Source organism: Bombus terrestris, chromosome 13 (assembly GCF_910591885.1).
Source record: "Bombus terrestris chromosome 13, iyBomTerr1.2, whole genome shotgun sequence".
NCBI lineage: Eukaryota > Metazoa > Arthropoda > Insecta > Hymenoptera > Apidae > Bombus > Bombus terrestris.
In genome coordinates, this window is record NC_063281.1 from 13,373,193 (window position 1) to 13,397,548 (window position 24,356).

The 24,356-nt window shown below is 44.4% G+C and overlaps 1 protein-coding gene across 3 annotated transcripts; it reads left to right on the forward strand.

Annotated features, from left to right (window-relative positions):
• Positions 1-1,761: 1,761 nt before the first annotated feature.
• LOC100645174 (protein drumstick) lies at positions 1,762-23,789 on the forward strand. 3 transcript variants are annotated; one of them, XM_020866155.2, is made up of 4 exons: positions 1,762-1,983; positions 9,266-9,829; positions 15,086-15,690; positions 19,897-23,789. In XM_020866155.2, the coding sequence occupies exons 3-4, from the start codon at positions 15,461-15,463 to the stop codon at positions 19,970-19,972; spliced, it is 306 nt and encodes a 101-aa protein (XP_020721814.1). In that variant the 5' UTR covers positions 1,762-1,983; positions 9,266-9,829; positions 15,086-15,460; the 3' UTR covers positions 19,973-23,789. The 3 variants fall into 3 exon arrangements, with proteins under 3 accessions (XP_020721814.1, XP_048267213.1, XP_020721812.1); XM_048411256.1 differs by lacking the exon at positions 9,266-9,829; XM_020866153.2 differs by lacking the exons at positions 1,762-1,983; positions 19,897-23,789 and adding an exon at positions 19,247-19,394 and having other exon boundaries at positions 9,302-9,829.
• Positions 23,790-24,356: the final 567 nt, after the last annotated feature.

A 24,356-nucleotide genomic window follows, 5' to 3' on the forward strand; every position in this document is an offset into this window, starting at 1 on the left:
TCGATCTTTTGCGCGATCGGTATTTCGGAAAAAGACGATAAGTAAGTCTAATCCCTAGTTCGTCGTTTAATCCCTAACATCTTGCGCGTAGGTAATATAAGGATAGCTCCTTATATCGGATGTAGGTTATGCAACGAACGCTCGCCTTACCGACCGTAGTCCATCTTGGTATATTTCATTTGTTTCTCTTACCTTCGGTGTACCCGACATCCAAAAATTCATGCGTCTAACATAAATGCGGCAAATCATGAAAGTACGATCTCGCAACTCCGCCGTATTGTTACACAAGCGTGCGACTCTGATAGAAAATCTCAGCGTCTAACCGAAAGTACGATACGTGTCACGCTTCTAAGAAAGTCTATCTGAACTCTTTCGAAAGAAGGACTTAGATTCTCTCGAAGAAGCAAATACAGCTGTACGCAGCGGAAACGGGAATATCTACGTCTTCGCGTTACTCGTACGCATCGCTCGACGACACGAGAATCAACGACGAACAAAAGCATAGAAATATACCATGAAAATTCGAAACGAAGGAAAAACCGAAAAGTATACAAGAAATACGAGAATTACGAGAAATCATGTTGGATCGGGAAACCTGCGTCGTTGTAAATCTACGTAACTTCTACGAGACTGTCTAACGACTCTGATAATTTTAGCACCGATCGCTGGAAAAAACAATGCAGCGCAATTAAGAAATGGTTAAAACTGCGTTCGATAGCGATGACCGTGCGCGCGTAGCAAAAAGCATACGTCGAGACGAAGCTTGGCAAACGCAACTCGGTTTTACGAGCGGTCGGCTTTATAGCGCGCGAGGTCACTAAAAATCGACAAACAATCTATTCTGTGCGTCGGCACGTCGTTCTACGGCGCGTGATAAGTCTTGCATCGTTGGCCGGGTCTGTAGATTCCCCTCTTTCTCCCTCTTCCTTTCTCTCTCTTCCTTTCTTTTTCTTGCCCCGTGACACATGGCGGTGAGTTCCTGTGAAAATTTCGGCATCGCTCAAAAGCTGAAGTCAAACATGGGCGTGTTTCACGAGGTGTCTCGGTAAATCCGGTAAAGCGGCGAAGGCAAATCCCTCTTCTGTCAGCGGCGCGCGCGACGAGCTAAATGCACGGCAATATACACTACCGTCCGCACGTCTCGCGCCGCGCGTTTTATGGTTCGCGGCGAAGATTGAACGGCTCGTTCCCGAAACGCCGTAAACCCACATCCGAAACCCGGGGATGGAGATTACACGGGGTGCGAGCACTCGATCGCCTCTCTCAATGTGTATCTTTGTTCTTAGGCCTCGCGTAACGCAACTTTTCCGTCGAAGAGCAATTTTACTTACGCATGTGAATCGAAGTAACTTTTGTCGACGCGGAAGACATTTTTCCACGTCCTCCGTTTCCCAGAACTAAGACGTTTTTCAAGTTTTGAGAAAAGTAAAAGAGCGGTTATCGCGGCGAGCGATGTTTAACGTTCTCGTTACCATAATATTAGGACGAGCGATACTTTTGAAAGTGCGAAGGGGGCGAAGAAACGCGTATTTAGCTGCAAACGTAAAGATAATTTTGGAAATACGAGATTGATCGACGATACGACGAATCGTAAAATTGCTTTTACGTAACAAACGATGTTAGAGCTAGCTAGCTACAATGTCCACGCGATTCGCTGGTATTCACGCTGCGCGTCATAAAGAACATAAAAGTCGCAGTATCTAGCATTCCAGCATCCAATAAACGCTCTGTCGGAGCGTGCGGAAGAATCTCACGCGACAAGTTTCATTATGTCACGTAGGACTCGCGTACCGTGGCTGGTCGGCGAATCATCGAACGCGTGGTCGTGTTCTCGCGGAAACCAGATTTACCTCGCGGAGCAAGTCACGAAGAAACCGCGTTTGCCGAGAGATCGATGCGCGCTCAAATATCGAAACGCAAACGCAGCGTCTAGCGTCTGCGGGAAAGTGACACGCCAACGGGAAACATCGCCGGACGCCGAAGGTAAACAGCATTGTCAAACCTTTGGTTTTTCTCGCACCACAGCCATCGTCTTTAGAACGATGCGAGTCGTTTGGTAAATCGATTTTAGTTTCTAATAAGAAGCGATCGTATTTCGACGAATATTTCGGACAGCGAAAATAAAAGTCAAGAGACGCGTAGCTGAGTTATAAACTTTGACGATATCTTGGCGGCCTGACAAAAGTATTCCTTCGATCAGCAAACAAAAGACACACCTGGGCTTCTTATCTGCCTTCGAAGCGCTTCGGCGAAATTTGCATGGTGAAATCTTCGTTGGAAAAGTCACAAGACGCGCACGCTTGCCTTTACGCTCCTACGCGTTCCAATTCACAGTCAATTACGGTCATAGGTATTACGATGCGACTGACATGGACGAATTAAACGTTGAATAGCTTCGAGTCGAATTATTCGTACGATAGAAGAAAGACGATGCATGGAACGCGAAGAATAATCGTCGCATCGCGTTCCCTTTATCGTTGTCGAAATTCGGACGAAGGATGATCGGCTCGCGGAACGATCGAATTCCAGAATAAAATCGATGAACGAGACGAGGGTGGAGGAGGATCGTAGGTGAAAGCGGTGCTCTATCGAGCGCCACGGTGGTCGCAATAACCTTAGTTCCCTCGTACGTTCGCGGGCGTAGCATTATAACGTGTGCACGTCGCATACTTACGTGGCCAGCACAAGGTGCGGCTTTGGTCCACGATTCTTCTTGGGTTCGCCCTATGCCCATTATGCGAGCGAACTGTTCGTGGTACCTTTCCGTAGGCTCTCGATTAAGCGTCGTTCACAGCGACGTAAATCGAATTCTTCGCCATCAATCGAGAAATTTTACGCTCCGGAAATATCTCCCTATCGTTTGCGAGATGTGTCAGCGTATAATGTTTTGGGATGGATATTTCGATATTCGGGAATAATTTAATTCGACGATTTCAACGATCAAAGGATCGATAGAGATCATATGCAAAATACGAATGAATAAGCTCGAGCTTAGAAAATAGTAGAGCAACGAGTTCGAGTTACGCAGATGTTACGACTGAACGATAAAGAAACTAACATTTATCTATCGTTAGTAATATAGTTTAATTGGAAATGTGTGTACGGCGGAGGTAAAAATTACTTTTGAGAACTTTTAATAGAGTCTCGATAAAACGCGCAACACGATTCAACCGTTGCGTTCTATTTTGATTATCAGCGAGCATTTTGAAACTAATCTCTTTATCTAAGTTGTTAACGAGTGCAACTGATAACGATGGACAATAAAGTGCCGCAATTATGGAATTGTACTTTGTTAACGTCCGACGGTGGAGTAAAAATACAAAGTACATAATCTGTGAGTGTGTGCGCGCGCGTGTGTGGAAGAACGACGTTACCGATATTAGTAAAACACAGAATTCTATGAACGGAGCTTCCTTATTTCGCCGATCTATTTATAGATCGATTTAGGATAAAATTTCCACTTTGTGCGTGCTTGAACTCGTAAAGCTTCGACGATTTATATCTCTTACTCCGAACTATTTGAAATTTACAATTTTTCACACTTTGCAAAACCACGCTTCTTCGTTTTTTACGCAACCGTGGCAATTGCGATACTTTCCAGCAAGTTAGAGTACAAATTGGCACGTAAAAGATCGTATTCTGAATCTCATTATATCTCACGTAAATTGCTATTTAATTTTATGCAAAAGTTTATATTTTATCGATACATCGTTGCGAAGAATATGGCGAATCGTTTAGACGAAGATCGAGTAAGATACGCAAAATGGTTGAAAATCTAAAGGATATAATAATTTTCAGTGTCACGACTAACTAACAATTTCTGTGTTTAACTCGAAAACGACTAAAATGTCGCTTGCTCCGAACCAAAATCCGGTACCACCATCCGGATAGTTCCGAATGCCTCGTATAAATAATCACAAGTTCTCTCGTTTCTTTTAAAAAAAATAATAAGAATACGAATACGAATACGAAAGCATCGACCATGAGCCTAATCCATCCACTGTTCGTTATCAATCGCGAGCAGAGTGGCGGGTAGGCGCGTACAAATGGATCGCGCGAGTTTTCCACCGAGAAATCGCATGGCGGTAAAAAGGATTCACGCGATTGCGAAACGACCAATTGTGAAAGAACCATTAGGCAGACGAAGCAGAGACGTATGCATACAGACGCGTTGCCATTGGGTGCGTCTGCGTATCTGCGACTCGCGACTTCGCGCCGACCCAACAACGCGACTGGAGCTTTGATGTAGCCGCCATTCTGGGAGACACTTATTATCGTCGTGTCTGACAACGTTTTCAGACATATCAGGCTGCTTCGCGGACTGGGTGGCCTAAAAAATCCTCCGCTGGCCGATCCCTTCTTCGTTCACGACGATCGATCCATGCTTTCAAAGGATTTTACTTAATAATGTTTACATTACCAGGCAGTTGCTAGAATATGTAATATTAATTCCTTGCTTAATTATCTTTTGACTGTTCGATCTTCGAATAGGCGGATATAGAAAGATCGAAGATAGCGAAGAAAGGGCGATTCTCTGGAATAGATGGAAACGTAACGAGCGATATCGAGCCGTGAAATTGAAACCGAAGAGAAGCGACGTTTCATCAGGTGGACATCGACTAGATACGATCCAATTTAAGCCTCAAGGAAATTCACACGAGCGAAACGATTTCGAAGCATCGAGAACTTCTTCTCGGAGAAAGTCCCATCGAGATCTGGTCTCTTTGCATAAAAATTCACACGTGGCTGTCGAACGATTCGACTTTGGACGCGAGCGATATCATTAAGCAATAGCGAGCAATATCGGGGAAGATTAATTGGGCTTAGCCTGTAATCATACGCTAAACTGAAGTGCACGCTCTGATTATATATTATCACTAACATCTACATCCGTGGAGGGCCGAAAAAAAAGGTTTGGGGCGCGTAGCAGCCAGCCCCAGACCCTCGTCGATGCTGAAGCTCGGGACCTACCTGCTAATTCGACGTGGACCTGTCTCGATCGTTCCTCGTTATCTCTGCCCACGGGCGAAGGTGATGGCGTTCACGGTATCGTGTGGCTAGGACCTAATCTATCGGCCTACGGGACCCGTAGGTCGAAAACGAGCCGTGGTATGTACCACGTAGTACCTTTTTCCCTTGGTGCCAGAAGAACGTGACAATATTTGTCGCGGACCGGGCCGATAGCGAGGACGCGCGCTATTTGCCCTGGTAACATTCCCCATGGGATGCCGTCTGTTTGCCCGGCCTTTGTTTCCGCCAGTTTCCGTTTCCTGCGCCAACACGGCGGTCTCTCTGTGATCTATCCCCGCTTACCGAATACGCGTTACTCCGAAACGTTCATCGAGCTCGATATTCCGTTCCTTTTTTTCCCAAGTCGACAGTTGTTACGACAACGCGATGGAATACGAGACACTATGCTTCCAGAAGTAACATTAGGCGCTGTCTTACTTCCTTACTGCACTACGTGTTAGATACCGTCAATTTTCAGTATCTTTCTTCCATCCTATCGTTACGACGATCGTCTGCCATCGTGGAATTGAAGCAATACGCGAAGAAAGTTTATATTTAACTCCAGCTGGAATAATTTATGAAATATATTTATTATTACTCTTTCGACAATCGTATTAGCCTTTAGCGGAGTTAATAAATGGCACGAATAATCAGATAGAGACGTTCAAATCGAACCACTAAACGGGATTCATTTAGTTTGGCAGCAGCAAGTAGATTTACTCGTACCGAGGATTACCACGTACATAAATTAAGCGCAAAAGTCTAGTGTAACAGGAGAAATATTCCTTCGAAAGCGATAATATAAAGGCCCTGATACGATAAAATATTTCTCTCTTCTTACATCTTTCCGCCGTACATCGCGAATGCTCGTTCTACTTACGCTTGGTCCGATCAGCGGCCTATTCTACTGTCCATTGAAACCAGGTAAAGTTCGTGTATAACCCAGCCTAAGTCATCTAGTTGATTTTAACTTTACGTAACGCGCGTCATCCCACCGCTAATGACACGCAAGTCGTACGCCGTCTTTCTAAATTTCTCATTACGAAATGTACAAGGGATCACCGTTGCGCAAACAAGCGAAAAGATTCGAACAAACAGCGTCCGACGATCATGGAATTACTTTCCTCTAGCAGAAATCATTAACGCGTTGCTTCAAATTGCTTGTTGTTAATACATATTTTACTTTCTCTAACTACGTTTGTGTTTCTAGACTAATTTATTGCAACGTATCATTAAACCCATTTTACGTTAGTTCGCTGCTGTTGCAGAAGAATATGCAATACGACACGATTCGAAAGGAGAGAAACTTATTAAATCGATAAATGTAAGATATTAAAGATAGACGATAGCTTCGCCAAGTTTTGTTACTAATATTAAGATTAGATCGAGGATATTTATCGAGCTTACGAAGCTTTTCAAACTCTTTACCGGATTGCGATTAATCGCAGGAAAGTTCAGGTTAAATAAAACGTTAAAAGTCAAATAAAAATCAGGTTACTTGATGATATATATCGACTTTGCATATACGATCAATTTTTCAGTTTCTCCGGATACTTCTTTGAACTCGGTACAGGAAATCAAAAGCCCAAGACGTTATCTTCGAGATCGGTGTTTGCATAGTTTTCGGTAATACGTCCTCCGTAAACATCCTTATCACAGGTTTGTCGCCTGTCAATTTTGTCGGTCAACGCATTCTTCTCGTTTCTTTTATCTGAACGTGTTTTCGTTCTACGGGATTTAAAATATTTGTTACTTCCCTTCGTTACGACCAGGATTTTATTAACAACTTCCGTTTTACCCTTCGGTCGGTTAAAGTTTTATGGAACTGTTCTATCTCGGTTCTACTAACTTTTCGTAACTCATACGGTCGTTAATTGACAAGGAAACGGCAAGAAATGGCAAGACGTATTTCGGTCAATTTCGTTCGCCGTCTCCTCGTAAGTATACGCTTGGGAAAAGAATTTTTCGATTTGAGGACCATTCATTTGATCGTTAGATTAATTGCAAAGGAAACAGATCTATTCAGGAAAGTTGCTCTTCGTCTATTTGGAGTTGAATTTTTCAATTTTGTTGCTGAAATATTCCTCCGATATATCTACAGCTTGACTCGCAATATCAGACATTTTGCTTGACAGCAAATTTCACAAAGACCCACATAAATTAGCAATCTGTGTGAGAACGATTACGACAGTTGCGGAATTTGTTATCTAAGAGTGCCCTCAGACAATCGATAACATTTTCAATATTTCATGGTTTTCAGCATCTTTGTATAATATCGACGATATAATATCGACGATACCTATCGATCCTAGAACTCGTACGATGCAATTTGCGATTTAATACTTGCAAATTTATGGAAATTCTCAAATAAGAGTAATGAAAAGAGACGTCCAACGGATTGGCAATCCGAATGACAGGCGATAACGGGCAAAAGTCAATTCAGCCGCGCTTTATCTATTTTCTAACGTACCCTGCTCGATCTTCGAAGGAATTCGGTAATAGGATTCGAATTTCTCAAATTTCTCAAAGAATCCATCGACGGAATTAATGACAATCGCGCGAATAACAGTGGCCGAAGCGATCGCCTTCGTCACCGTTTTTCATCCAGGCTGTAGCCCAGTGGCTGTCATAAATTTCCATAAATTTCTAGCTGTGTCAGCATCGGAATTGCTGTCATCGATTTCTCCGCGTATCTGCGAGGGAAATCTCGAAGAAACCTAATCCTTTGCTCGCGGATGCCGGTTTTTATTTTGCTTCCCTAAATATTCCTATCGAAGAGATCAGACGCGGTGAAGAAGTTGGGTCGGACAGAGCCCTTGGAAACGTCTTTTCCCCGTCATCGTTGTCGTCTTCATCTTCGGCTAGATCGGTCCGAACCGGCGTGGAGACGCTGCCCGGTGGCTACAATCGGATTCCAAGCGGTACGTCGGCGTTCTCTTTGTTGCCGATCGCTCACTGGTCTTCTTCGGTCGCTCCTTCTTCCACGCGTTCCGCCAGCCTTTCCCGTGGAATTTTTCCACCACTCGATCATCCTGGTGGCTCGCGAAGGAGGCGATAGCCCATTGAATCGTCCAATGAAGCGATACCGCGAGATCTCGCTGGGCGGTACCCTGTACGCTGGCGATGGCTCTCCGGGTCCGCAGTGGGCCGTAGTGGGGCCCGACGGGGACCGACAGGACCCACGCTGGCCGCCGGCTGGTGGGGGGATTGACATCGACTACTGTGCATTTCCCACGTGCCCTGGGAACCCCCGCGGCATCGCGTCAGCCCCCGCTCTTCGTTCTTGCACGCTCCTTCCACCTCCGCTTCCTCCCACACCTTCGTCAGCGTCACTCTTTCTGGCCTCGAGAGAGGCCTCGATAGAGACAAAGAGATCACCGCTGCCGCGGATCCTCTTCCAGGAACCGATTCCAGCTGATCCGCTTTTTCGCGTGGGCGAGCAGATTGACACACGACGCGAACTCGTTTTGGCCGCTGTTCCACGACAAAGGCGACAGGTCCATAGCTGTGACATGTACACCGGCGCACTGCCTTTCGGTGTTTCGCGCCGCGTTCCAGCCGAATTTCCTTACCTCCTAAGGCTAAACTCTTTTCGCCGAAACGGGAAACAAATTTTCGCGGTTGGAGACGAAAATCAGAGAGATCGGTAAATGGGTAATAGTCGCGGTGGCTCGGCCAGCGCCGCTACCTCCTTTGTACCCTGGCCTAGCTACCGCCCCCGCGGGGGGCAGGCATGCAGAGAGAGGGCGAAAACGAAAGAACTCTTGGTCGGTATTCTTCGAAGAGTGGGAAGACCGTTTCGAAAAGGGTCTCTCGCGTGGGCGAAGAGGGATGCTCTCTGATCCAACGGTTACGAGGGCGGTCCTATCGGACCCCGGTGGAAGGGATCGTGGAAGAGAGGGAGCAACTTGAGGAACAGTTGGAGCAAGGGGAGGGCGGATGACCACTATCCCAGGAGCTCAGGAAGCCGCGTCGTCGAAGGATTTGTGAATAACCACGCTGCTATTCGGCGACTGGTCAGACAAGGACACCAGAAGGAAAGAGAGACAAGTTCCGAGGATAAGAAACGCGTCTTCCTCTTCGTTTAGCCCTCTCTTCCTTTTCCTTCTTCTGCTCCCGTTCCTCCTCCGCGATCCTTCGATCCTTACCTCCTCTTCTATGTTTCTCTTCACTACCACCACTACTATTACTACTACTACTACTACTACTACTACTACTACTACTACTACTCCTACTACTACTACTACTTTTATAGTCCTACTACTACTAGTAGTGGCAGCGTTGTTCAAGGAAGGAAGATCCTGAAGCGTTTCTGGTAGAATCAAGAGAGGCTCACACGAACGAAACGACACAACTGGTGGGCATCGGTGAGTTGGTTCGGTAGGGAGGTGTCTCCCGGTCCTCCAACCAGAAGAAGCGAGACGACGACGACGAAGGAGACCTTTGGCGGTTACACACGGCATCCTACCGTCTTCTGGTGTGCCTACCTATTCGGGCTACCAGCGAACCGAGCGGGCAAACGGAGCTTCAGTCGACGCCGCGCACCCAAACGGTCCAGACCTGTCAGCCCGGAAGACAGCATCCCGACACACGTTCGATAGAGAATCCAATAGAGAATCTCAACGTCTCCAACCAGTTTTCAAGGATTCTCTTCCCTTTCTTTCTCACACTCCCTCGTTCCCCTACGCGGATAACAAACGCACGCATATTCGCTGAGCAGTTCCAAAGAAATTTCAAAGGGACGTTTATTTGACCAGAAGTCCGGCAAACATCGCGTCCTCAGAGGGAACTACGAAGCGTGTGCTTTCTACTTCGACCGGTAAGTGCGTCTTTCGTCACTTTTTTTCTTGGTCACGGCCTCCTCTTGCTCGTGACAGTTTGCTCTCGCGCGATACGATGAAAATTCACCGATGACACCTTTCCATCTTCGTTGTTTACATTATTTACCGTAATAGTTTGATACTGTTTGGTCTTTTTACAGAATATCTTTTATCCTACAAGCCCTAAAATTGGAATATTTTTAACTATCTGTAATTTCCTTTCTCGTATAATTTGTTTCTATTTTCATTATTATCGAATTAATATTCGTGACTGTGGGTTCGCGCTTCATTGCACTTGGAATCGCGCGGGCGGGAAAAGGTGTGGTCCACATTCGTTGATGTCTCTCGAGTCTTCGTGGTGACTGGCCCAAAACCGGTAGCGTGCCACAGGGCGGTACACGGTAGCTGGTTCATTTTGATTGGCTACCAGGCTACGCTGTACCGAATCTTTTATTCGTCGAACGCTCTCAAACCAGTGCCATTGGTGTAATAGTTTTTTTTTTTATGTTTGGAGGAACGTGATTGATTCGAAACGTAACCACTGGTGGCTTAGGTTCAAATTCGTTGTCCCGCGTGCTCTGATTGAATTATAATATCCGGACGATAGTCTTAATCCAGGATATACATTTTATACAATATACATTTTCCAAATACTTAATTTCTCGATCCCTCGTCGTTATAAATCTCGCAATCGACCCTTTCTCTCAAAATTTTTATCGAAAATTTCTATCAACGATAGGAATCTCGCCATTCACATCTCGCATTCTTTCGATCATTCACCCTCGCAAACATTCTCAACCCCCTTGATCAAACTATATCCAACTAACTCGATAATGAGCCAACAACTTTCGAAGCTAAGTCGCTGAGTACGATCTGGTTGACCGCAAAAGGGTCGACCCTTCGATCGATCCAATGTCCCAAAAGCTTCGCCATCGATCGCCTCGGCATTTCCCTTCCTATTGGATGCCAGGGAAGAATTGTAATAAAGAATCGCCCTTCCAAGACGGACAAGCCCTTGCACGTTGATCCAGTACCAGGGTACCACGTCGATCCAGAGGAGGAGGGTGTGGTTCCGCTTGGTGGATTTCTCTGGAGGTTCGGTAGCGACTGGCCGAAAACCGGTAGTCGGCGGTAGGGCGGTGCACAGTAGCAGCTTCTCTTTGGTTGGCTACCGACGAACGAACGAAGGCTACTGCTCCCTTCTTTATTCCTCTATACATACGAGAACGGGTGCACGCACGTCGAGGCGAGCTTCTTGGTTGGCTCCACTCCGTCCTCTCTTTGATTGGCTGCCTCTTCATCCGTGCCCTCCGTCCTTTTGCTCGCGAGGGACCGAGCGTAAACGCGGGAACCTCTTGTCTTCGTCGACAGTCGCGAGGCAATCGCTTTCCATTCCGAAAGAACGCTTCTGTCGGAGGAATGAGATGGCCAGAGCCGAGAACAACCCTCCAGCTCGTTGTCAGTTCCTTGGGGGTGGAATATTTCACTTGACCGTTGGACAAGGGGTTAATCGCTATGAATCTTCGTAACTGGAATATTGCAGCTACGATTGACTATCCAGTTGCTCTTGTAAGGTCAATGACTCGTTACGAAAGCGACGTGGAAAATTCCGCGCCATTAGCGCAGCTTGACCTAATTTGAGTTTTAAGCGGGTTAGGTGCTTCTGACGGTCAATGGGAAATACTTGCAAGGTTTGTGCCGGTATTAGGAGGGGTTAAGTAGCGATTATGGTTATCAGAGTCGATTGAAACGACTGTCTTCTGAGATAGATGTAGGACGAATGGGATTTGAACGGGTTCTCAGAATAGTCTCTGACTGTAAGACGATGGCGAGAGATTATAGCGTGAAAATTCAACGAACATGGTTAAATGGTGGCATTGTTTCTAAACAGCGTAGTATTTAGTCGAAAAGTTGGCCATTCCATACGATCTAACACTACATACTTAGAAATCTGCGCGATAGACTCGTGGCTACCTAAGAAGCGTAATTTTCCCGCCGAAAAGAAGCAGTCGCATATCCATGCGAATCACGACCACGTTTCCACGACCGATCCGAAACGATAACTTTCGGCGGATGACAAGTACGCTTTAACTTTCGTGGGACGTGCCCGTGTTCACGAGTGAAACACGCGTTAGCATCGGTGTTCTTAGAACGCGACAGCCTGATCGAATTGCAGCACGCGTGTCTAACAGGATTAAGAAATCTCAGTTGCCCGGTTTAACGCTATGATTTTATTCTCCTCACAGCCCCCTAAACAACTCCATTATTCCTTACGATGAATCGAAATCGTATTTTACGATGACAGTGTCGTGACCGCGCGAAGGACCCTGTCCATAAAAGCTATACCGGTATTCTCAACCTTCGAGCGTACACGCTTGATATTTTCCAATTTAGAGAAACGGCCAGTGGAAAAAACATCCGAGATCAGACGGAATAAAAATAAATGACATTCTGCTCACTTTTCTTACGCATTTCCCAAGGTAAACGAAGATCGTTTGTCGATAACGTAAAATTCACCTCTATATGGCTACATAATTTGCGTGGGTATGTTCATTCGCAGATACCTCCGACGTACTACGCGATCATAACTACGAGCTTCCATATACATCCTATTATCATACATTATCATACATTAGCTTTGACCTCTTGATTACGACAGGCGTATGTACGAACTTGACTATTGACACGAGCTTCGACATTGTGCCGGATGATTGCTTCTGGTAAAATTAATATCGAGTAACGTGATCGATCCAGCGTAGAAATTTCTAGAGATTTCAAAATAAGAATCTTCGTTTTCCGATAGATATCGGAAGAATTCGGAAGGAAAGTAGAAAAAAGGAAGTCGGTATAATTGTTTTGATTCAGAAGATCGACGTTAAAATAATCTGCAAGTGCAAGAAAAATTTGTGTTGCTCCGAATGTTAGAAGTTAAAGTCAATACCGTAGAATGTCAGGATGATAATCTAGCAGCGACGATAGAAAAGGACGAACAAGGTAGACTATACAGAAAAGTCAGGAACGAACTATCGATCGGACTATTCTACTTAACGAGACCCTCTTCGATCGAGACTGCCATTCTACTCTATTATTTTCGATAAAACTTCAACATTCGTTTAAAGTACACTGAAATATAACGCAATTGCATTTATAGAAACACATCGTGATAGTAGAAGAAGACGCTGGAGAAACACCAGTGAACCGACGATCAACCCCTTGCCATATAACACCGATGTTAAACCAAAAGTAGGTGGCGTAAATAACAGTAAATTCCAAGAATAAACTTTCCCTTTTTCGATTCAGAATCGCGTAAATTTCACGTCATAGCCACGAATCAGCGATGTTACGAATTGGCGATAAGCCGGGCGTAAAATACGTTTGATTCAAACTCCAAATAGCAAAGAAATATTAAGAGATATCGTAAGAAAGAAACGTCGAAGCATATGTGAGTTAAGGGCGACATTTTTGTGAGAATAAATGAAATTCTTCGCCTATACGCAATCTCGAATAGACGAATCACTGATGCGTGCTCCGATCTGGCGGTTCGCCTGAAACGAAACGGAGAGGCGGAAAGCAAAAAGCGGGTAGAGCAGATTCGTGCGTAACACGCAGCTCCGATTAGGCCCCACCGCCGTTAGGCAGCCTAACCAACCGGGATACGCCCAGCCACGCTTATTACTCATTCGGACACGCCACTTTATTCGAGCGTGCGCCGTGTGCTTACCTTGTGCTACCAGTAGCACCGGACGTGGCTCCTGCACAATGGCCGCGGCGGACCCCGCGATCAGACCCCGGGGGCCTTTTTTATTGCTGCCTCTCCACTCCGCGGGACCTCTCTTTTCGACGACTCGCCGAGCAATAAGCTTCCTCCGGCGTTGCGTTCGTTTTTAACTTGCTTCGTTACTTCCGAACACCCCTTCTTCCACTCCTCCGTAACTAGTCGGACAGCGGACTTCGAAGAGCGAAGGACCCGATGAACAGCCGGCGACGTTGACAGTCTTGCCGTTTCTAGCGATAAAGCCATTTGCAGGCCGTAGTTTGTACAACAGAATTGATTTGATTATGCGAGTAGTAAGTTTTGAGACCAGTTTCTACGGGATGAAATGTTCAGAAACATAGTACTTCTTTCTCAAGTTTTCACGCAAAAGGATTCGCGTTTCCACGTGTCAATTTTTCGTGCAAAAAGCTGTTAGCGTTCTAAGGACAGCACGTCCAGGATAGTGGAGTTTCTATCTTGTTCGTTCGAAAGTCGACGCATCTTTGCGTTCATTTCCCTTCGCTTCATTCTTCGACCATCTTCGTATTCAATCTACAGGCAAAATTATGATTTTCATGGATCAACGAGATCAAATCGTGTCCAAGGAGATGACACCGCATGCTCCATTAATCCCATACTCGTAAGTTTCTCGATTGCTTCGGGCCTCATCTCGGAGACTGTACAAGTAATCATTTACCATCACTACTTGTTCGAGGTAACTTTCTAAGCCCGATTCCGTGCAAAACTACGTATCTCGGTAAAGAGCGATTCTTTCAAGATGTCCCTACCCTATCCAAAGTACCTTCGAGCAACCTCTTCCTAACGTTCTTCGTGGAAAATACCCATGTGCCTGTCGAATCATACAGCGTTACTACTGCGAAATCGACGGCGCGTCGATCGCTTGCATCACAGCTAAACTCGTCGAATCGCACCACATCACCGATATAATTTGGCCTGTTCGTATATCTAATGATGCAATACCACCAACGCATTCGGTGGACCAATCTCCATCTTACGAATTTTTTATTTCCGTCGATCTTTCGCTGCACGATCAGCAACATCAAAATTCCGTAAATTGGAATCACGTAAAAATGCGAAATTTTCGTTGGGAATACTTCTCGTTCGAGTACACGTCCGTTAGGAATCTTCGGTTGCATAGAAGTATCTGCTTTGCAATCGTTACGACTATTTCTCATTTCTATGAGAAATCCTCAAACCTCGATACAAAAGAGCGATGCGATTGCGATTTCGCAGCGGTGACGACGTGCGTCTGCGCATTCCCAACGATGGGATCGCACGCTCGTCTGCGTTGTACTATTAAAAATACGATCTTGCCGAGCCGCAAAGCGTCGCCGTTTTAAAATCGCAACGACGTCGCGTCGCTTGTCCGCGCCGGGTTTTAGGTACCATTCTGGTACCTAATCGTTGCCATGCAGCGCGGATCGAGCGGTCGCGTCTCCGGGAATCGATCCGAAAATCATTGCTCCTTTATTTCCCGCAGGTAGAGAGAGCTAGGAGAGAAAAAGAAGGAGAACGAAAAAAAGAAGAGAGAGAGAGAGAGAGAGCGTGTTCCCGCGAGGAGGTACAGGCCGAGTGATCTCACTCGCAGGAGTTAGCCGGTCGGGACTAGGTTTGCGCAGGAGGAGAAGAGCGACACCGAGAGAGCATCGTGAGAGAGGGACCAAAAGGAGAGAGGAAGCTCGGTGAAAGAGAGAAAACGTGCCCCTTGTCGGGACAAGAGGGACAGAGACGCCGTTATAGGCTTGTAACCTGGTGGAGGGAGTGACTCGAGGCGTTAGCAGGACCGCGAGAGAGGAGGTAGAGGGAAAGGAGACAGAGAGTCGACCAAGAGAAGGAGCGGTGGGAATTTATAAGGATGTTCGCGATAATGCCGATGGAGACAGAGGGGCACGGCAGGGAGTTCGGCCGCCGGCAGAAGATGCGCGCCAAGTGCACGGTAGAGTTCGTCTGCAAGTACTGCCAGCGGCGCTTCACGAAGCCCTACAACCTCATGATCCACGAGCGCAGCCATAAGGACGACGTGACCTTCACCTGTGAGGTCTGCGGAAAGTCCTTCAAGCGACAGGATAACCTCAAGCAACACAGGTACATTTCGCCCGGAATATTCTTTTAAATATCTATGTACGTGCATACGTCTGTTATATGCCTCTATTATATATCCGTGTATATGTAGATACATATATAAAGACACGTATATACGTACATATGAACATTTTTTTTTATCGAGTATGTTCTAATTCGCCGCTCGGCGACGGGACTAATTCCGTGGTTGATTTTCGCGCTGATCAGACGTCCATCAGACCCAGGATCGCTATTTTTCGTCTCTGTACGGGTTAACAGTGCAGTAGTCTTTGTTATACTTTGTTTTCTGCTCTTTCTCTTCTTTTTCTTATGTTTTTTTTTGTTCGTTCGGTCCCGTGGTGATGTGGTTGATCGTGGATTGCCGTGTCGCGATAGCAAGTTGCATCGAGTGATGATTATGAATGAACTAGTGCGAGCTGAAAAGGTCGCGGACCGTGCCCGTGACACTGACAGACTCGACGAGCTCGTGGCCATTTCGAGGAGAGATTGTGGTGAAGTTCGACGTGATCCTGGTGTCTGAAGACGAATTTCGTTGACGTCTTTCTCGACGTCTGGTGTCGATCGCGCGATCACTTTCTCGGAGCTGGTCCCGAAAAATCGATCGCTATGGCTCGTTCGAAGATTGACAGTAGCTGAAAGACGTGTCTGTGCTCGATTCGTGTTCCGTCGCGAATGTTCTTGAACGTGAAGTGCGGTAACGTAAAGTTCGAACAGTGATAAATCGATATCTCTCGTGTCGGGCGTACTCGAATCGGTGTTCTCGAATAACTTGATAAAATTCCGTTCAGAAAATGTTGAAATTTGTGTTTTAACATGAAAAATCGATATCTTTTTCGTGACGTTTGCGTTGATAGCCGTATAGCAGTGCTCGCGTTAAAATTTTTTTGTGGAAATATGACAAAGATATAAGCGGAGTGATTTAACAAATTTTTTCCGATTCCTTTCGTTAAACTGTTCATCGTTTCGATGGTTTCTAACGCTAAAGTATTAACCTTGATACGTTGCAAAATTCAAGTGTCACGTGAAAGAAAAATTAACAGACATAATCGTTTTTCGAAAATTCATCGGAAGAATCTTCGCGTTTCGCGTATATAACTATAAACGTAGATTCGGTAATAAAATTGTGATCTAAAAGAAAAGTTAAAACTCGCGAAAAAAACTCAGCTACAAAAGTTGACGTTTCTGCCGAATCGTCTTAGCATAGTCAAACATTATAATATTTTCTTTAAATACAGTCGTTAAATTCTTCTCGTACATTTGTTTCAAAATGTAAAACAAAAATCACGTTTCGGTAATAAAAGCAAGGCAATATTACCGAAGCAACATTTTAAACGAAACATAAATTGCATTTCCACAAAGAAATAACGAATAAATTCAACGTTATAACGTTTCGAAGCGAGTCGTTTCCCGAAATTTCGATGGTAGTTCCGTTCCATTCGATTCTCAGTCCCGTTTAGTTGGTAAAATACGACGAAAGTGCATTCGTTCGAAACCTATCGATTTAAAACGAACTAGCCGCGCATATTGTGTATTGACCCAAGCGAGCAAGAACATAGGGACCACTTCGAAAACCGGTCGGGTCACCAGTAGGACCTTTTGTAAGACGAAAAAGTATAATCCAACGAAGACAGTACTTCATTTAGTGATTCATCCTGCTGGATGATTTCCCACCGACGATTCGTCAATCCTTTTCCTTTCCCATCACGACGGATCCATCGTCGTTTCAATGCGAAATCGCGACGAGAAACTCGGTTGCGAATAATCGTCGTCGAACGAAGCACAGACACGTTCGTTCAAAATAAAAATACAGTTTTCATATTCGATAAAACGAGTAATATGGTTAAGAATTTGACGTTTGAATCTTTCGCCGCACTTTCCATGCGAAAAGGTTTACTTCGTGAAATTTCGTAGACCCGTTCTATACGAATTTTTAGAAGTATCGTAAAATATCGAACATAGATAATTTTATCCAATATCCTGCGAAATAACGAAGATTTTTTTATTCCAAGACGTATTATAACGTGTTTCGACGAGTGACGAGATATTTCGAGATAAATTTTGTTCGTCAATTAGGTTTACGTGTTGTGGCACAACGAATTTCATTGTTTTAACAAATATTCGCGAAAATACCTAGCTTTTTACGATAAAACGTGAGAATTGAAAAGCGAAAGTTTGCTCGCTTCAGCCGGACGTAACTTCGCGACCCGTCGGTCGTCGACAATCGGCAATCAAATATGAATTGGCTATGAAACGTCAACCGAATATAAAATACATCCCTAATAATCGTAATTTTTTGCACACTGACAGCCAAATATTTCCGCCAATGCAAATTTTTATAAAATTTTGTATCGTTGAAATCGCACTTTCCATTTCAAGAAAGATATACTTCGCGTGTTGTTACATATATGAATAAAAATTTTTCATTTTAGTTGCATCCTATAAACGATAAACAATTATATTTCTTGCAATTTCGCTGATTGCAAAGAAAATCAACGATTTTGTTAATACGGAGAAGAAAAGAATTTGAAATTTAAAATCACTGGGAATTTTTAATCAAGTCCCAAAATTACTTGATTTACGTACAACTTTAATTTGACTGAAATTACCAGTATTTCAAGCAATTCTGAGAGACGAAACTTCTGTTATTCTTCCTGTTCGATATTAAACGTAGTAATTCGAATGCTCGAGCTAGCATAAAATGCATGATATATAAAGGTATAATTTAAACGAAAAAGTTACTGCTTTTACGGAAATACCATGGAGTTAATAAAAACGTCGATATCTCCAGCGGTTGACATCGCTTCATTAAAAACGAAATTTACTTATCAGGAACGAGAATGATTTGGCGTATCGTGTACCGGTCTCGCAACTTCGTAAATCATTTAACAATTAGTAGCAACCTCCGCTCTAACATAACGCAAAACTCTAAAAGTTAATAGCTGGGGAAGGATCACAATGTATATAAAGGTATATGAAAAAAAAGGATACATAAAATATTGTTCTAAAATATTTAAAAAGAGATATTTGGCATTCGTGCACGAAATAGTGAAAGGACGAAGAGCAGAGAAATCAACTTTTTAGAAAATCAGTTTGTATTAGAAAATTATTGATTGCTCGATTGATTTTGAAGACAACGAGAAGAGAATACTTTTTCGATAATTTAGCTAATTGTCTTTGGATCTGAATTTCGTCGACGATCGAGCGAACCGGGTCATTTTCACGCGTGACCTTTTCGCGGCATATTGGCCTTGCGTAGTGGTAACGTGTCACCTTCACCGTGGTAATTTCGCGTAGGAAAACGAAGAAGGTAGTGAGGGAATCCGCGTAGATCCGCGAAGTTCACGTCCTTCCTCCCATGACGCCGTCTTGGCACTTTGAAGATCAGTCTGACCCATAAATCAGTCTGAAATAATGCTGCCTCCGCATGGAACGTGCGAGCCAGCGAGCGTGCGCACGCACGTTCGAACGAGCGAGCGATAAAATAAATCTTCGATACTGGTGGATACTAATGGATACCTTGTATGTAACGGCGGTGGTCTTGTTTTCTGTTCTGTTGTAGATGTGGGTGGCGGTGAGCGGGAGCTCTGAACCTCCTGCACCTTGACACACACACAATGTACACGCAACAACAACAATATCAACATGATCAACAAAAAGAAATTCTAACAATTCAACAACAGCCTATAAAAACAAAAAGTTGCAATCCACGTTCTTCTCTATCGTTTGACATTTATATATACTTATATAGTCTTCCCCTCTTGTTTCTATTATCTTTTTATTTCTTTTTTATCGTACTCGTCACTCAAAATTTGCCGCGTTACGTCCCTGTCGCAATCGTGAGAACAACGCACGATCATCGATTCCGTGTATTGCTACCGCCACCACGAGATAAAGAAAAAAGAACAACGAAGGATAGAATACACCCAGCATGCTATAAAAGATCTACACTTCTATCAACGCTATCACCTTTTTCGATATTCTTCCGCTGTTTCTGCTACGATCGACGATCCACGATCGCATTTATCGCCTTCTAATTTCTACTGATACTAACACGAGCGCGCACGACAACCCCTCTCGCTATTCGCGAAGCGGTGGAATTTGATTTGCTAATTAGGAGAAGAAAAAAAAAGTGAGGGAGAGGGAGAGGAAGCAGACAACTTCTTGAAGAGAATTTTCCTCATCTTCCGATTTCGACCATCTTTGTTCCAGGAGCATACACTCTGTTCCCTACAAGGGCTCCAACGGCTACTCAAATGGCTATTCGAATGGCTACTCTAGGTACTAGAAGCCATCCGGCCAACTAATATCCTAAATCTTCTCCCGTAGAGACGCGTTTCTCTCTGTTTCTGATTAGGCTAGTTTCATACCGCGTGGTTGTGGTTCAACAAATATTTATTGGAATTTCGACGGAGCCTATACGTATGTACATAAACGTACGACGATGGAATTTTATACATACGAGCATGCATATGAAATGTAAGAACGGAATAACGTGTCGGCCGTTTTGTTCAGAAAGAATTAGCTTCTAGATACTAATTTTAAATGACGATCGAATATAGAGAACGTCTCTTCAATTAGAAATCTTACTTTACATCGAGTCGATAGTGAATTATGTTGAATTATTCTTCTTCCAGTTCTATTCAAAAATTAAGAAACGAGAGAAAAATCAGTAGAAAGAACGAGATCTGAACTCGGTAAATGTTCAGACTCCTTGCATTGGAAAGAAACGAAAGGAGAACGAGCGTGACACGAAAAACGATAGAAAAAAAGCTCTCGACAACGATCCAACGATGAAAATAAAAATCCACGTCGAAATTCCGAGAATCTTTTGACCCGATCACGCGTCCATTCTTCTCGATGTCCGTCTGTCGGTATTCCGAGTCGATCGATTAATTAATCAACTCGAAAAGACGCAGCGCGTCAGCCTACTGAGTCGCAAGGGAAACAGTTCCGTAATTACTGATCGTCTCCTCGCCTGTCTTACGAACCTCGCTTCTCGCTCCTTCATTCCGCTTCTCCGATTATTTTTTTTTTTTTATTTTTTTTCGCTTCTGCCACTTTCCTGTATTCCGAGCCTAGACACCTAGACGCCAGCCACAGCAAGTCATCGAGACTTTTCATCGCGACAAAAGACATGGAGAGACAGAAACAAAACAAGAAGAATCACGTCAATGGTGTCAACCGTGTTAGAATTTCATCGACACGAGGCTCCCGAGGATTCCATGCAAAATCAAATTAATCGAATCGTTGAATTCACACCAAGACGAGAGCTGGAAGTTAGAATACCGAAGATCTGATCACAACACGTTTCACATTCGTTAAACGGATCTCTATGGTCTTTCGAGAGTATTTCAAGCATTCCTCGATCGAAATTTCTCGACAATTCGAAGAACGTGCGAGATAACAAACGAAATCGTTCTACTTCAACGTGTTTAACGAATGTCCGCCGGTGAAGGATAGTCAGGAGTTGCATAAGATCGTGGAAAGGCAGACAGGGAAATCTAACTTCGTTATCAGCGACACGTTCGAAGAACACGAAGTATATGCCCAACCAGTTTTCGTTATCTCGAAAAATCTACTCGCCCGTGGTTCCTGCTTTCTCCCGACCGAGCTAAGTAACATCTTAATCATGGAAAGCAAAGCCGCCGTAATTCAGTTCGAGCATCCATGGGAACAGAGCAACGAGGCCAAGGTCGTACGAAGAAAATCATCGCACGCTTTCGTCCGTAAGATCGAAATTTCATCGCTTGCCATTCTCGACTTACCAAATTCGAAACATTCGATCGGAAATTATTAAAGGAACTGTAACACGCACGAGGAAATCCATACGCACGAGAATCTTTGGAAAGGTGGTCCGAAATAAATTAAAAGATCAGACTGATTAATCTGACGAAAGAAATGCCTGTCGGGGGCCACGAATCCGGCGAACGAAGCATCGAAAAATTTGAATTTCAATATCAAAGGGGTCTCGGAATCGCCGATTGGGATTCACGTTGGCCCGGAAGCGGCTAATTTGAATTGGAAGATCCGCTCGTTTCAGGAGCAGGTGGCAACAAGCGGAGAAAAAAGGAAGGCTCCGTGTCAACAGTGTTACACGAGGACCTCGGGCTAGAGTTCCAAATTAGGCCGCGTAATAACCCGCTTCAAAGATGCTGCTGAGGACCGGATGCTACCGTGGGACCACGCCCAAGCCTGGAGCGACGCGTTCTTGGGCCGACATCAACATCTGGCCATCAGGATCACAGTCGAGTCGTCTCGGGGGCTCGGTTCCGCGTGATTCAACGCGATTCAACGGGAAGAATCGAATCAAGATATCTCGGTGGTCCCATAGCGTACCAAGGCGAACCGAAATCGCGAGCCAAGCAACATCTAGCCGGAGACGCGACCAGACGACCTTGGAAATGTGAAACAAGGCGAGTCCGCTGACGCAGATAGCAGTCAGCTGGAATCGGTTTCCAGTGGATGAACCGTCGACTCTGCAAGTGTCTCTTCGATTTCGCGCGGATACGAAACCTCGGCCGTTCGATCGAGAACGGCATGATCGATTGCTATCGAGCGTTTCCTAGACTGGACAACCGTTGGCGCGACCGTATCGTTCTTTCGTCTTCGTAACCTTTCTCGTGGCTTCGTTGCTGAACATCGGCGTTGGGAAAAGCGTTGGGAGAAAACGGAAACCGGTCAGGCATGTTCGAATCCATTGAAGATGTCATTGGTAATTTTTGGTTTCAAGGTCTTATTCTTGGCTTTCTATTTCAAGGATATTTTTCTGTTAATTTCAAGATTAGTTTTCGATGAATGGACGAAAAAGAAATATCGAAAGTATAAAATTATCGATCGTTCGAAATAACAGAATTTCCTTAAGAAACTATTTCAAATCCGACAATCACCAGTCACCTTACAATGTATTTAACCAGACCGCCATAGACGAAGAAACAACTATTTCTTTTTTCCGTCACCGAACGTTCGATCAAAATATAATTACCTTGCGCAAAATTTAAATTTCGTGCTTCCCTGAAAGGATGATGTATTACACGCGACTCGAGCTGCACAGCTGTCTTTCATTTTTTATTCTCTTTCTTCTTAGGAATACATTCTGACACGGTCGCGTGTCGGTCACGATCGACAAATTTCCGGGACTAGTTTTAACGCGTCCACGTTGTAAATTAAACACTTACACACGGCGTGGATGAGAAGTAAAAATAATTGTTTGAACGACTCCGACTTTCGTAAGCTGCGACGTCTCGAGGGTGCTCGAGATGGATCGATCGGTCAATTGTTCGTCAGCATCGAAAGTCTGCGGCGATCACATCGACAAAAAGCGATATAAAACTTGACTCGATCCCTTGAGGTATTGAAATTGTATTAAATTCAGCTGTCATCCTCTCGGGAGACCTGTTTCTCCGGAACGGAACGGAAGTTAGGGAAAGAAAAGGAGCGAAGTTGGAAAAAAAAGAAAGAAAATCAAAGTCGCGCTTTGTATATACCTTGAAAATGACAATTTATCGCTATATTTTCTATTATTGTATCGTATTACGAACAACGCGATTATCACGTGCGTATTATTATTATTATTATTATTATTATTATATAATTATTAATTATTGGACGAACGTTATGGAAGAAAACTGAAAAAAATGAATAGTCGTTAGTCAATGCGCATCGTAGCCAATCGATAGGCCTCTCGATCCCCGTAGAAGCTGTATTCACGTTTTTACCGATTAATAGAAGTGATAATAATGTTATTATTATATTTTATATTATATATTATTATATATTATATTATAATTATTATAATTATATATTGTAACGTGTATCTATATCTATATGCCTGTATCGCTAGCTTTACAAGTGAACCGAGGCGCACGGTCAGCCCGGTGACAATGTGAAAAACAGACAGAACGTATGTGTGCGTGAAAGAGTGTGAGAAAACGTATGAGAGCTAGAGAGAGAGCGAGAGGTGATTCTGTTGCTTTTCTCTCGAAGAGAGATAAGACGACACGAGTATGCGTGACACCTCTCCGTGTGCTTTCGGGGAATCGCATTGTACTTGTGGGCACGTCCCACCCTACCGGCCTACCAATAAATTTTGCCAAGTCGTAAAACGCTGTTCCGCACTTTTTTCTTCTTTTTTCTCTCTTTTTTTTGCCTTTATTTCCTTCTTCTCCTTCTTCTTCTTCTTCGTCTTCTTCTGTGCGGGCCGCGCGAGCGCGAGCGAGCACATTTTCACGAAATCCGCCGTCCCATCGTTTTTTCCATGGCCGACGAGTCCAGCCGATGAAAGTTATCGGATGACCATGTTCATCCCGATGCCTCGCATCTCTGCTCGAACCGAGGCTGATTTGTTGTCCGTTTAATTGAATTATTTTAATGGGCCCCTCGGGGTCTTTTGATGGACGACTTCGGCCCAGCAGCCTCCACCTCCGCTTCCTTTCTTTCTCTCTTCCGTTTCGATCTGTTCGAGGGTTTTGACGGTGATCTATGCATCGCTACACAGCCCAGGTCGCGTTTCTTTCTTGCTGGGACGAGTCCAATAGGAAGGATTTTGCGAAGGTGTACAACACTCTGACGGATCGTAGGTAGGTAGGTCTCGACTATCTACAACTTCTCTTTGTTTCAAGGAAGAGAAATTATAGCTGACTACAACTTCGTGCTTTGGTTGTTTAGTTCTA

What these genes read in the sequence shown, in the direction of transcription:
- LOC100645174 (XM_020866155.2), top strand. Translation starts at nt 15,461, where the DNA reads ATGTTCGCGATAATGCCGATGGAGACAGAGGGGCACGGCAGGGAGTTC. An exon ending in GATAACCTCAAGCAACACAG is followed by an intron (nt 15,691 to 19,896) that starts GTACATTTCGCC and finishes TCTTTGTTCCAG; the next exon opens with GAGCATACACTCTGTTCCCT.